Source organism: Chrysochloris asiatica, unplaced genomic scaffold (assembly GCF_000296735.1).
Source record: "Chrysochloris asiatica unplaced genomic scaffold, ChrAsi1.0 scaffold00121, whole genome shotgun sequence".
NCBI lineage: Eukaryota > Metazoa > Chordata > Mammalia > Afrosoricida > Chrysochloridae > Chrysochloris > Chrysochloris asiatica.
In genome coordinates, this window is record NW_006408639.1 from 9,640,452 (window position 1) to 9,654,862 (window position 14,411).

General features: G+C 44.3%; 1 protein-coding gene across 1 annotated transcript in view; it reads left to right on the forward strand.

Annotated features, from left to right (window-relative positions):
• Nucleotides 1-12,224, forward strand: part of ZFYVE20 (zinc finger, FYVE domain containing 20) — a 33,131-nt gene extending 20,907 nt beyond the window's left edge. Inside the window, exons 8-11 of the mRNA XM_006868672.1 lie at nt 4,755-4,841; nt 8,913-9,015; nt 10,225-10,329; nt 11,094-12,224. Coding sequence (XP_006868734.1) covers nt 4,755-4,841; nt 8,913-9,015; nt 10,225-10,329; nt 11,094-12,224 — 1,426 coding nt within the window. The remainder of the gene's footprint in view (nt 1-4,754; nt 4,842-8,912; nt 9,016-10,224; nt 10,330-11,093) is intronic.
• Nucleotides 12,225-14,411: the final 2,187 nt, after the last annotated feature.

Below are 14,411 nucleotides of genomic sequence, written 5' to 3' on the forward strand. Positions count from 1 at the left end.
AGGCAAGAAGGCAATGGGGAGACATATACAAAGCTATGCAAAAAAAACTGTCAACCAAGAATAGTTTTTCCAGCAAAACTATCAATCAAATATGATGGTTTGATCAAAACATTCCAGGATAAACAGAATTTGAGAGATTTTATCAAAACCAACGCAGCACTTGAAAACATCCTAAAGGGAGTTCTGTGGACAGAGAACCAACAAGAACAGACAACAAACAGAGATTGACAAGTATGGCAACACCACCTGGAACACAGCCAACACATAGCGGAGTCCAGAACAGAACGAGACTACAATGACAGAATCAAAAGAAAGGGGAGATCACCTGAAGGCCAAAAACATCTCAATGTCAAAGAAGGGACAAACGCAGCAATGGAAGCCCAGGTGGTCTAGGAGCGGAGGACCCTAGGACCATCAATGGAGAAAAGCAGAGAGCGGGATCCTACCCAGAGAAGCAGTGAGGCCTGAGATGGAGGCAGAGAAGACGACGTCAAGAGATGATGTGGCTGGGGACTTGGGATCAGGAGATGGAAAGGTGCTGAGGACTGTGGTGGGGAGTGCAGGCTTACAGGGTACACCCTTTGGTTGGGTGAGGATGCATGGACGGGATGGTAACTATGCCAATGAAATGATAGATGATAGAATGAATATAAAACTAATGTTCTCCCATGTAGACTATCACACAATTCACAATAAAACATTTAAAAAAAAAAAAAAATTCAAGCCGGATTCAGAAGAGAACGTGGAAAGGGAGATATTATTGCTGATGCCAGATGAATTTGGATGAAAGCAGAGAATACCAGAAAGATGTTTACTTGTGCTTTATTGACTATTCATAGGCTTTCAACTGTGAAGAGTGGGTATTCCAGAACACTTAATCTTGCTCATGAGGAACCTGTCCATAGATTAAGAGGAAGTTGTTCGAACAGAACAGGGGCTACTGAGTGGTTTAAAATCAGGAATGGTGTGTGTTAGGGTTGTATTCTTTCACCATACTTATTCAATCTGTACGTTGAGCAAAAAATCCAAGAAGCTGGATTATATGAAGAAGATGTGGCATCAGAATTAGAGGAAAACTCATTAACAATTTACACTATGCAGATGACACAACCTGGCTTGCTGTAAGCAAAGAAGACATGAAATATTCAGTGAATGGCACAAGCTTGCTTTCTGTCCACAAAGACGACTTGAAATACTAATGTAAATCAAAGACTATATAGCCTTCAGTATGGATGGCACCTCAATGTAAAGAAAATGAAAATCCTCACAACTGGACCAATGAATAATATAAATGGAGAAAAGACTGAAGTTGTCATTGACTCAGTTTGTTTGGATCTACAATTAATGCTCATGGAAGCAGCAGTCAAAAAAGCAAACCGCATATTACATTAGACAAATCTGCTGTAAAAGACCTCTTTAGACTGTTCAAGAGCAAAGATGTCAGTTTGAGGACTAAGGTACACTTGATCCAAGCCATGGTATTTTCAATCACCTAATATATACTACTCCATGGTACTTAACAACAACAATATATATGTGAGAATTGGACAGTGAATAAATAAGACCATAGAATAATGAATGTATCTGAATTATGGTGTTAGCAAAGAATATTGAAAGAGCCATGAACTGCCAGAAGAACAAACAAATCTGTCTTGGAAGAAGTACAGCCAGAATGTACCTTAGAAGCCAGGATAATGAGACTTTATATCTTATACTTTGGACATATTCTCAGGAGGAACCAGTACCTAGAAAAAGACATTATGCTTGAAAAAGTGGAGGGCCAGCCAAAAAGAGGAAGGCACCCCACTCTCCCCCACCCAAGATGGATTGACACAGTGGCAGCAACAATGGACTTAGACATAACAATTGTGAAGATGGCACAGGACTAGACAGTGTTTTGTTCTGTTGTGCATAGGGATGCTGTGAGTCAGAACCAGCTCAACAGCACTTCACAACCACAATGTCCATCAGCAGGTGAATGGATAAACAAAATACAGTACCTGCATACAGTGGAATATTAGTCAAAACATAATCATGAGTCTTCGAAACATAACCTGGATGAATCTAGAGGACATCATGCTGACTGAAATGATCCAATCACAAAACAACAAAACCTGTATGACTGCATTTTTATAAGAAGAAAAGCATACATAGAAACTAATACCTATTGGGGTGCTTACCAGAGATGGTGGGGCAGGATATGGTTGTTTTTGGTAATGCTGAATGTGGGTGAAATGTGTACAGCTTGACCAAGGAAATGGTGCCACTCGTAAGTACACAAGAAGAAAGGATATTTTCGATAAATGCTATAACATACACGGTTTTATAACAATAGCAACCAAAAAATGTGTGCATTATTTAGATATCCGCACATAGATGTGTGCAGGTAGGTATGTGGGTGTACATGTATATGCATATATAGATGTATCTGTGTACAGATACATATACATGTATGTGTGTACATGCACTTATATTCATATAATAAAGCACATATGGGATACAGTTAGGAATACTTCTTTGTCTTAAACACCTCTCAGGAGAGGTGTCATTGATTTGAAGGCTTAGGACCATAGTCTCGTAGTACAATGTGGTCAGTTGTCTCCTAATACAGTCTGTGTTCTGTGTTCGAGTTTGATGAGTAGTGTCTGGGACTTTAAAAGCTTGAAAGCAACCATCTAAAATGCAATTGTTAGTCTCTTCTTGTCTGGACAAAAGGGAAAACCAAAGTCTGAGAGAGAAAGCCAGTGTACTCATTTGTCCTGAGACCAGAAGAGCTAGGTGTGCCTGGTGGCCGCTAGCAACCATTCTTATCAGGGCCACAGTGAATGGATTTTGATAGAATGAAGGTAAATGTAGACATAAAATGTCCAGATTAACTGTGGGACTGGCAGAGCCATCTAAAATTATCGTCCCGAGATACTCTGTAAAGTTTAAGCCCAAATACTCCCCGAGGTCACCTTTCAAATTTGTCTGGGTTCTCTAGAGGGGCAAAAAGAGTGACGCTTTTATCAAGTCAATTCCGACTCATAGTGACCCTACAGGACAGAACTGGTCCCTAGGGTTTCCAAAACGAAATCTCTGAGGGAGCAGACAGTGTCATCTTTTTTCCTAAGGAACAACTGGTAGGATTGAACTGCTGATTTTGTGTTTAATGGCCCAGTGCTTAGCTTTCGGTACCACCAGAGTTCCTATAAATAAATATGTTGTTGTTGTTAAGTACCACTGAGTCAGTTCTGACTCATAGCGACTCTATAGGGTTTCCAAGGAGCAGCTAGTGGGCTTGAACTGTAGACCTTGTGGCTCACAGTCCAGTACTGATCCTGCAACACCACACCACAAGTCCATAAATATATAGAGAGATTTATTTCAAGGAAATGGTGTGCACACTTATGCAGGCTGGCAAGTCCCAAATCTGTGGGCCAGACAGAAGATTGGAGGCTTCTCCTGACCCAGGTTTGCAGCTGCTGCTGAATGCAACCTGCAGGTCTGGCAGAAGGCTGAAGGTTTCTTAAGGCTCAAGAAGCAGAGGCCAGAGGATGGCAAGAGTGTGAGAGAGCCAGCTTTGTCAGAATATTGGTTGACAGTTGGCCCTTGAACACCTTGGGGTTGAAGTACAAGGCTCTTGTTTCCTGTCACTGCCCCCATGGTGCTGTGATGGTACTGCTCACACAGAGATAGTATCACACAGTATTTTCAGCAGATTCTCATAGCACAAGCTCACTGCAGTAGCAACAGACAGAACATAGCAATGCCTGGCAACACTTTGTGCTCACTTACCTTGCTGCTGCTTCAGGGAGTTGACTGACTATCCTACAGACCAAATTAACAGTGGAGAGACCTTCTGAATAGTTTCTCCTCTCAGGAGACACTGACTAAGCTTGGTCCAAACATGACTTACTGAGGATAAGCAGATGAAAAGGCCTGCCCTCAGAACTCAGTAGTCTGGGGGTGGTAACAGCCTTGTAAAGAAAGAATTATAACATCACATGCTAAGCGCTGTTGTTCCTCTGAGACTTGAGGTAAGCCACCTCTGGCCTTCCCTTAAAAAGTCCTTGGGTGGCTCCACCAATTAAGTACCTGAATACTAACTAACCAAAACGCAGACAGTTGGAATATACCCAAAGATACCTTTAAAGCCTGACCGTCTGCTTCTGAAGTTGACCACTGTTGGAAACCTTATGGAGAACAGGGTTCCTGAGTCACAAGCAACTCAACAGAAACTGCTTTACTGGGCCGGCCCTGGTGTTCCTCATGCTGCCTCTGCTTCCTGACCTGAAGTCAGTGTGTATTCCTCATGGAAAGCAGTCAACATGAGGCCCTGCTGGGGGATTCCTTGGCCATTTCTTCCATTGTTCCATTTCTTAGTAATGTTTGAGAGAGAAAAGTCAAGTGGTTTTCTACTTTGGCATAGTATAGCCAATTCATTTACTTCATAGACTTTATTAATAAACTATTTCATATACTTTATCAGATGTAGCAAAGTTGCTTAGGGAAAGTAGATTGAAGTAAATGCAGTCCTGTCTAGTTTAGCGGTGAGCTAAATTGAGTCTGAGGCATGAGTGTGGTCCTCTGGTGTCTGCAAACTGGAGACCAGCTTCCAGTTAATTCGCATTTCTGTTTTGAAGAGTCTTGCTTTACATACAGGATGCCACTTTGAGGAAATTCACTGTGCTTGCCTTTATGAGAACCTTCCACTCTGCTCTCCTATCAGTACGATTTAATTTAAATCAAATATCTCTGTGCTTTCTCCTCAGTGCTGGGGAGGCAACCTACAGTCTAGAACATGCCAATGACCTTCGAGTGGACGTGCAGAAAGTGTATGAATTGATTGACACTTTAAGGTATGGCGCGTCTTATCTGCTGGTTTATGTGGAGAAAGTGCCATGTTTTAATGAAGTGGTGGATGGTTCACAGTGTCCTGGGAACAGTGGAAATGTGTGAGGGGGAGGCTGAGGAAGGTTGATATATCAAATACCATGGCTCAGCTCTGCCATTTCATACATCATAATCACTTGTGGTTAAGGATTTCTAATATTTGGTACTGTCAAAGGAATGTTGTTGTTGTTAAGTGCCATCAAGCTGGTTCTAACTCATAGTGACCCTGTAAGGGTTTCCATAGCTGTAAGTCTTTATAGGAGCAGAAAGCCTCGTCTTACTCTCGTGGAGCTGCTGGTTGGCTTGAACCGCCAACCTTGTGCTCCGCAGTCTAGTACTCAGCCTATGGAGCCACCATGCTCCTCTTTAAAGGAGTAAGAGCTATGTATTGACATCTACTATGTGCCCATCACTGGGTATTTCCATTCGGTCACAAAGTACTCTGGGATAAATGGCATCAACATCCCCATTTTATAGGTGACAGAGAGCACCATAGCTAGCAAAAGTATTGACATCAGGATAGAAAACCCAAGTTCTAGTCTGTGACCTTTCCTCAAGACGCCATGACAGCAGAGCATTAAACCAAGTATAAGCCCTTCTAGCATAGTGGTTACGAGTCAGGCTGCCAACCGCAAGATCAGCAGTTTGAAACTTCCAGCAGTTCCGTGGGATAAAGATGAGGCTGTCTGCTCCCTTAAAGATTTATAATAAGCCTTGGAAACGCTGTACAGTGTCAATCGAGTTGGAACCAACTCCATGGTACTTAACAACCACAACAACAAGCCCTTCTAACTACTGGACCCTCTGCAATTGCATAGGCTACACGTCCACAAAACCGACCCTGCCTACATGGTCCGTTCCTGCTGACCCAGTATTTGTCATGCCCCCCTGTGCTGTGTTAGGGCTTTGTCCTCAAGGACAAAGTCATGACTCCATCTTCTCCGTAAGTCTTCCCAGTTCCCCGTAAAAGCTTGCCACCTCCAGTGACTGTTGATCATCATTCTTCAGTGTTACATAGTGTCCCATTGTGTTGATGGGCATTTAAGCTCTCTCCATCTTTTCTACTGTGAATACTGCTCAGTGAACATGGATGTGTCTTTTTGTGTCATGGCTCTTATTTCTTGAGAATATGTCCCAAGTAGAGAGATTGCCGAGTCATACAGTATTTCTGAGAAGTCTTCTGACTTTCCTCCTTCCAAGACAGATTTGTTTTCTAGCAGTCCATGGTACTTTCAGTATTCTTTGCTAACACTACAATTCAGCGGTATTAATTCTCTGATTGTCCTTATTCACTGTCCAGCTTACACTCACACGAAGCAACTGAAGATACCATGGCTCAGGTCTGGAGCACCTTGGTCCTCAGAGTGACAGCTTTGCTCTTTAACGCTTTACAGAGATCTTTTGCAGCAGATTTTCCTAGTGCAGTCCATCATTTGATTTGTGACTGCTGTTTCCATGAGCACTGATTGTGGATCTAAGTAAAATGAAATCCTTGACAACTTCAGTCTTTTCTGAGATTGTTTATTGATCCAGTTGTGAGGATTTTTGCTTTTTTTTTTACATTGAGGCGAAATTCATACTGAAGGCTGTATTCTTTGATCTTCATCAGCAAGTTCTTCAAGTCGTCTTTATTTTCAGCAAGCAATATTATATCATCTGCAGATTGCAGGTTGTTAATGAGCCTTCTCCCAAGCCTAATGCTGCATTCTTCTTCATATAGTTTACCTTCTCAGATTATTTGCTTAGCAGACAAAAGGAATCAGACACCTTTACTGATTTTAAACCCTTGTTCTGTTCAAACAATTGCCTCTTGTTCTCTGTACAGGTTCCACATGAGCACAGATGACTGTTCTGGAATTTCCATTCTTCACAATGTATCCAAACTGTTAAAAGTCACACAGTCAAATGCCTTTGCATAGTCAATAAAACACAAGTAGACATCTTTTTGGTATTCTCTGCCTTCAGCCAAGATCCATCTGATGTCAGCCATGATATCCCTCATTCCACATCCTCTTCTGAATCTATCCTGAATATCTGGCAGCTCTTCCCCATCAGTGTGCTGCTCATATTGTCCATTCTTGAGATTCCTTCTGCAGAATTGTACATGCGAGTGATATTGTCCTATCATTTTTGCATTGTGTAACACCACCTTTCTTTGGAATGGGTACAAATATGGATCTCTTCCAGTTGGTTGACCAGGTAGCTGTCTTCCAAATTTCTTGGCATAGGCTGGTGAGTGCTTCCAATGCTGCATCAGTTTGTTGAAACATTTCATTTGGTATTCTGTCGATTCCTGGAGGCTTGTTTTTTACTAATGCCTTCAGTGCTGTTTCTTCCTCCAGTACCATCGGTTCTTGATCATTTGCTGCCTCCTGAAATGACTGAATGTTGGCCAATTATTTTGGGTACAGTGACTGTTTGTATTCCTTCCATCTTCTTTTGATGCATCATTCAATATATTTCCCAAAGAATCTTTCAGTGGTGCACTTCAAGGCTTAAATTGTTTCTTCAGTTCTCTCGGCTTGAGAAATGCTGAACATATTCTTCCCTTTGGTTTTCTAACCTCAGATCTTTGTATATTTTGTTATAATACTTTACTTTTTCTTATCAAGCCGTCCTTTGGAATTTTCTGTTCAACTCTTTATCATTTCTTCCATCCACTTTACCTACACTAAATTTAAGAGCAAGTTTCACAGACTCTTTTGACACCCATTTTGGCCTTTTCTTTGTTTCCTGTCTTTTAATGACCTTTTTTTTTTGCTTTCTTCATGTATGATGTTCTTGATGTCATTCCACAACTCCTCTGGTCTTCTGTCATTAGTGTCTAATGTATCAAATCTATTCTTGGATGGTCTCTAAGTTCAGGTGGGATATACTCAAGGTTGTAGTTTGACTCTTTGGGGTTTTGTTTTGTTTTTTTAATTTCTTCAGCTTTGGCCTGAACTTACATATGAGCAATTGACGATCTGTTCCACAATCAGCTCCTGGCCTTGTTTTACCTGATGATAGTGAGTTTTGCCATTATTTCTTCCCATAGATGTAATCAATTTGATGAGATCCACATGTGTAGTCACCATTTGTGTTGTTGAAAAAAGGTATTTGTAGGGGAAAAGTCATTGGTCTTGCAGAGTTCTGTCATGTGATGCCCAGCATCATTTCCATCATCAAGGCCATATTTTCCAGCAACTGATCATTCCTCTCTGCCTCCAACTGCATTCCAATTACCAGTAGTGATCAATGCATTCTGACTGCATGTTTGTTCCGTTTCAGACTAAGAAGTTGGTAGAATTCTTGAATTTCTTTTCATTGGCTTTGGTGGTTGGTGTGTAAACATGAATACTTATTGTATTAATTGGTCTCCCTTGTAGGAGATAGATATCATCTAATCACAGACGCATTGTACTTCAAGGTACATCTTGGAATATTCTTTCTGATGTTGAATGGGACATCATTCCTCTTGAATTTGTCACATCTGGCGGAGTAAACCATATGGTTGCCCAGTTTCAAATGGCCAATACCTGTCCATTTCAGCTCGCTAATGCCTAGGATATTGAACTTCATGCATTCCATTTCATTTCTGAGGACTTCCATTTTTCCTGGATTTATTCTTTGTACATTCCATGTCCTTATAATTAATGGGTTTGCACCTATTTCTTCTCATTTTGACTTGTGCTCCATCAGTAAATGAATGTACCGAAAGCTTTGCTCCATCCACGTCATTAACATCGACACTACTTGAAGGAGGCAGCTCTCCCTCACTTATATTTTGAGTGCCTTCCACCCTGAGGGTCTCCTCTTCCAGCACTGTATCTGACAGTGCTCTGCTGCTATTCATAAGGTTTTCAGGGGCTAATCTCAGAAATGAATTCCTTCTTCCTAGTCTATTCTTAGTCTGGAAGCTCCATGAAACCTGTATACCATGGGTGACCCTGCTGGTATTTGAAACATCAGTGACCTAGCTTCCAGCATCACAGCCACATTCATAGGATCCGGAAGCTGAAAGTACCCATTATATTGATGTGTTTGTTTCAATTTAGTAAGAAGATCTTAACCTTAGGCTCGAACCAGGACCCTCCACCACATCCAAACACTTTGCGGCTGCAGCGGATGGTCAGATACTCGGCTACACTTTTTGTACAGGTAAGCCCTCCTATGGTGCCGTAAATGTTGCACCTGGTACATTCCACGCCTCTGCCTCTCAGAAAGCCTCATTCGTGCCAATGTTTATTTGCTTATTATTATTCAAAATTATCAATGCATTATGCCACATTTAGGAAAAATGTGGATTTCAGAGAAAAGTACTCTGAATCTGAAAAGTACTACTTTTAATCTTGTATCTCCTGCACAGCCACTCATCATTCTGGTGTATTGTCTTCATTTTCTTCTGCGTGCATTTTTTATATAAATTAGTGGCAGTTACTACATGTTTGCAAATTCGTGTCTCCTCTTGGTTTCTGTAAGTTTCATATGATGATCACTCTTGCTTGAATGACTGGGACACTGTGCTTAGATGCTTGCTGTCCCCTATCTGGTCATCCCCTTTTGTTGGGCATTTGACAGATTGTGATTTCACAGTGATAAACGTTGCCACGCTGGGCACACTCGGATATAGCACTTCTTCTTAGGGACAAGCTCCTGAAGGGCTCTCCCTGGGACATTAGTTAGGAGGAGGGAGAGGCTGGTGAAACCTAGGTGGTTAGCTCCAAGTTGTATCTTTCTACCTCGGAAAGCCCCTTGTGAGAACACCATGGGTAACACTTCTAGGGATCTTCTGGCCAGGGAGTTGTAATAGATCGAGTCCTACTGCAGTAGCTTCCTAACATGTAGAGCAGAGAGTGAGCCCTGTACTCCTTCCAGTTAATGATTATACTCAGTCATCATTTCCTGAGTGCCTGCTGTGTGCCAGGCAATGTTCTAGGTGCTGGGTGTTCTGTAGGGAAGGAAAGAGACATTTCTGTTCTTGTAAAACTTACATTCTATCAAGGAATAGACAGGAAACAACTAAAATATGCAGCATGTGAGACAAGTGTTGGTGGCGAATGCAGGCAGTAGGAAGGGCTGAGGGGGAGGTTTACAGGTGGACAGCGTGGGAAGGACCTCATTGAGAAGGTGACACCTGCACCCGGTGACCAGCTGGGCTGTCGGATACTGAGCATTCCTTGAGGAGACGGTGGAAGGATGTGGAGGTTGACTCTGACTTAATGTTGAGCTCTTGCTGCTGCCCTGCTGTTCTCAGTGCTATTCTCCAAGGGGGTCTTAGCTTATCTGACACAGACTCTTCATAGGGCTTGTGGTGGATTATCCCCCGAAAAAGGGCCTCAGGGTAAAATTTTCTGTGACTCCCTCCAGGAAAAGTTGCTTGGCTTGATGTCACTGCCGACCAAAGAACAATTTGAGGAACTGAAAAAGAAAAGGAAGCAGGAGCTGGAGAGGAAGAGGCTCCTGGAGAGACAGGTGAGTGAGGTGACCCCAGCTCTGGCTTCCTCCTTGGGCTCAGGCCTCCTCAGGTCCTACAGGGGTCCATGAGGGTGCAGGGACGTAGAGCTTCTTGCACTGATTACTTGGGATTTCTCATCTGTCCTGGCCTCACTCTGGTCTGCAGGAGCCAGAATACATGTTTATTATTCTTTTAGAAGTTCTACTGATTTTCTCCTGTCCAAAATCCCAAAGAGATTGGCACTTCTCACTCTGATACAGGGTGTAAAGGATGCAAGACTCAACAGGAGAGACTTATGCACATTGACTATGGGCGATACTCGAGGGCTGATGAGTGGTGATAGAGACCCCAGAGGGGTGAGAAAAGTCATTGACCATTGAATCTCATTCTTTAGCTTGTTGTTGTTGTGATGTGCCGTGCAGTCGGTTCCAACTCATAGTGACCCCGTACAGGGTTTCTGAGGCTGTAAATCTTTATGGGAGCAGAAAACCTCATCTTTCTCCCGCGGAGCAGCTGGTAGTTTCGAACTGTTGACCCTGAGGTTAGCTGGCAGATTCGTAACCACTATGTTAGCAGAGCTCTTTATTCTTTAGCTTACTGGGTTTTATTTTTGAAAATCGTAGTCTGCCACTTCCCCTGCCCTCCAGAAAAGGGCATGATTTGGTTGTAACGGCTGCTTGTTTGTCCTGAGGTGGAATGTGGGTATCTTGCTGCCATGGGACAGAAGAGGCTCGGAGGATAGCACGTGCTCTTGGCCTGTGACTGTGTTTTTTCTCCCCAGGCCACCCTGGAGTCCCAGCGAAGGCTGGAGGAGAGGCCGAGTGGCCTGGGGTCTCGAACAACCAACGGGGAGGTGGCATGTCTTTCCACTGGCCCTGCCCCTTTGCGGAAGGCTGAGGGCTGGCTCCCGTTGTCGGGAAGGCAGGGCCAAAGTGAAGACTCAGACCCCCTGCTCCAGCAGATCCACAACATCACATCATTTCTCAGTCAGGCCAAGGCCGCTGGCCGCACAGACGAAATGCGAATGCTGCAGGAGAACCTGCGGCAACTGCAGGATGAGTATGACCAGCAGCAGACAGAGAAAGCCATCGAGCTGTCCCGGAGACAGGCCGAGGAGGAGGATCTGCAGCGGGAGCAGCTGCACATGCTACGGGAACGGGAGTGGGAGCGAGAAAAGGAGCAGTTTCAGGCGGCATCCCTGCACACACGGACGCAGTCCCTGGACTTCCGAGAAGTCAGGCCGTTTCAACTGGAACCTGGCAGAGAGCCTCGCTCCCACCTTGCTTATGCCCTGGACCTAGGTTCTCCCACAGCTCCCAAGACCCCTTCACCTAGCTCAGCAGGAGAGCCCATCAGAGGGTGGTCAGAGGCCCCAGCCCTCAGCCAGGAGTTCCTCTCCCAGAGCACTGTGTCACAGCAAAATGAGGTGCCTGCCCCAAACCCCTTTGATGAGGAAGATGTCTCCAGCCCCACAGAGGAGGGCTCTGGCAACCCTCCTGCTGTGGAGGCTCCCTTCAGACCCTCACCCTGGATCCAAAAGGAGTACAATCCTTTTGAGGAAGAGGAGGACGAGTCCATGCCAGGGAATCCCTTCGCTACCCCGGATGGCCCAGCGCCCAACCCCTTCGGTGAGGACGATGAACATTCACCCCAGAGGCCCTCGAGTCCTCCTGGTGTTGGCAACCCCTTTGAGGAGCCCGCCTGTACCAACCCCTTTGAGGTGGACAGTGACAGTGGGCCGGAGGCGGAAGAGCCCATAGAGGAGGAGCTGCTCCTCCAGCAGATCGATAACATCAAGGCGTACATCTTCGATGCCAAGCAGTGTGGCCGCCTGGATGAGGTGGGGGTACTGACGGAGAACCTGAGGGAGCTGAAACGCACGCTGGCCAAGCAGAAGGGGGGCACTGACTGACCAGGGGCTGGCGGAATTGATGGGGGAGAAGGAAGGCTCTCACAGATCAGGGCACGGTGTCTGCTGTTCTGTGCACTTGGGAGGTATTTTCACTACAGTTGAGTAATGGGAGCTAGAACAGGAAAAATCAGCATTCATGTGCTGTTTTTCCAGCGTTTTTGTTTTGTTTTTTATTTGGAGGTTTTCCCTTTACAGTTTTCAGAAGTGACTTTACAGTTTCCTGTCTTAAGCTAGAAATAACTGTGGCTCTGTTGGGCCCTGGCCTGGGCTAGAGATGGTTGTCATGCAGCTCCTGGGTCTGTTTGCTACTGCCTGGCCTTTGGTCACTTTCCTGCTTGTGCCAGGGAGGAGGAGGTGTGACGCAGAAAGGCCACGGGGAGCCCAGCAGCTGTGTTTAAGAGGGTGACAGAGATGCTGTTTCCACCAGGTCTCTTTCTCCCTCAGCACAAGTTCTTGTTTGTCTCTTCTGGGAAAGTAAGCAAGGCTGTGAGTCTGATGAAAAGCTTTTTAAACTGGAAAACAGGATTGGTTCCCTTTTTGGTTGATAGGACAAGTATCTGAGGGAACTGAGTAACTGAGGGAACAACCATCTCTCCCCTGAGACACCTCCCTCAGCGCTTTGATAGGTCACTCAGTCTGGGCTTCTTTAAAGGGCCCAGTCTATAATTTAGGGATTGGTGATTCCTAAAGTTAGGGGAGCTTTTGTAGGGTGTTGTCAAGAGGGGTGGAAGCTTTCCTGCATCAGAAGATGAAATGAGTTCCAGTCCCTCCTGTCCTGAGCTGGGAGACCACTGGGAGATTTTCTTACCAATGTTTAGTGTTAAGAAATGGAAATGTTTAAAGAGGCATAACCCAGAACAATTCCAGGTACTCTTCACCAATTAAGGGAAAAATGGGAAATTATTAATCCTTTCATAAGTGAATTACTTTTTGCTTTGAAGTTTTTGTGGATACCATGTTTTCAGTAATGGAAGCCATTCTGAAATCAAGAGAAAAGAACTTTTTTGCCGGAATCTGGATTTTGAAATAATTATGGTGTATACATAAGCCCCAAGAGGCCTCTGGTGATAGGACCGGTGGGGTTCAGGCCCATTTCTCCAGATCCGCACAGTTACACAGGTCCCTAGCAGGCAACAGCATGCACTGCAACTGGGACAGCAGCTTCCCAAGTAACCCACGAGGCTGAAAATGGTGGTGGTGATAGATGAGAGGCTAAGTCAAAAAGTATTGCTACAAAATCATAGAACCCTTATTAAACAAAATTATTCAACTATGAAGCTCTTCTTTCTCAAAATAGCCACCATCTAGGTCTATAGAACTCTGAGCTCTTTAAATGGCATCACGTCAAAACAGCAGTTTTGGCATCCATGAGGGACTTACATTGTTATCCTCTGGCATGTTCTCTGAGTTTAGGGCACAAGAAGTCAAAAGGGGCAAGTTGGATGGGGTAGGGTTTCCCAGTGAAATTGTCATCTCACGACCCTTGAAGGAGCAGGTGCATTGTGATAGAAAACAATTCCTCGGTGCAACTGTTTTGGCCTTTTTCTCACCAGTGCGGTTTTCAGTTTTCTTAAAGCTTCTTCATAATAAGCTCCTGTGATCATTTCTGTGTCTTCTAAGAAAATCTATCAATATGAACCCTCTGAAGCCCCCCAAAGCAGTCACTTTTGAGCTAACTTTTCTGCCTTGAGTTCATCTGGTCTTAGAAGCTAATGTCTCGATTAAACATTTTTGTTTTTAAAGACCCCCTGTACAGGGCCGATATGAGTCGGAACCGACTCCATGGCACACAACAAGAAGACAAGTGTACTGTGGAGAGAACTGGTCTGCAGCCATCCAATGATCGCAGACCATTTAAACACGTTTTCTTTGGAATACATCTGTGTATGTGTGAACTGGAACCCTAGTAGCAATACTTTTTGACTTACCCATGGGATCATGAAAGGGTTAAGTTAGTTCAAGCACTTTGGCTTTTAAGATCATCTCCCTTAACTAACCTTTGACATCCCGACAGCCAAGTGTGCTCCGCTCTGGGTAGAGTTCCTGCAGTCACACTTGTAGTTCATGTATAGTAACCAGCCCCTAGTCACTGTGTGTCCATAACTAACTGGAGCACACTCGCTCTGGTCACAGGTACAACCACTGTGATGAAGACTCCTGATGTTCTTGGTCCTGCCTGAAACCTCT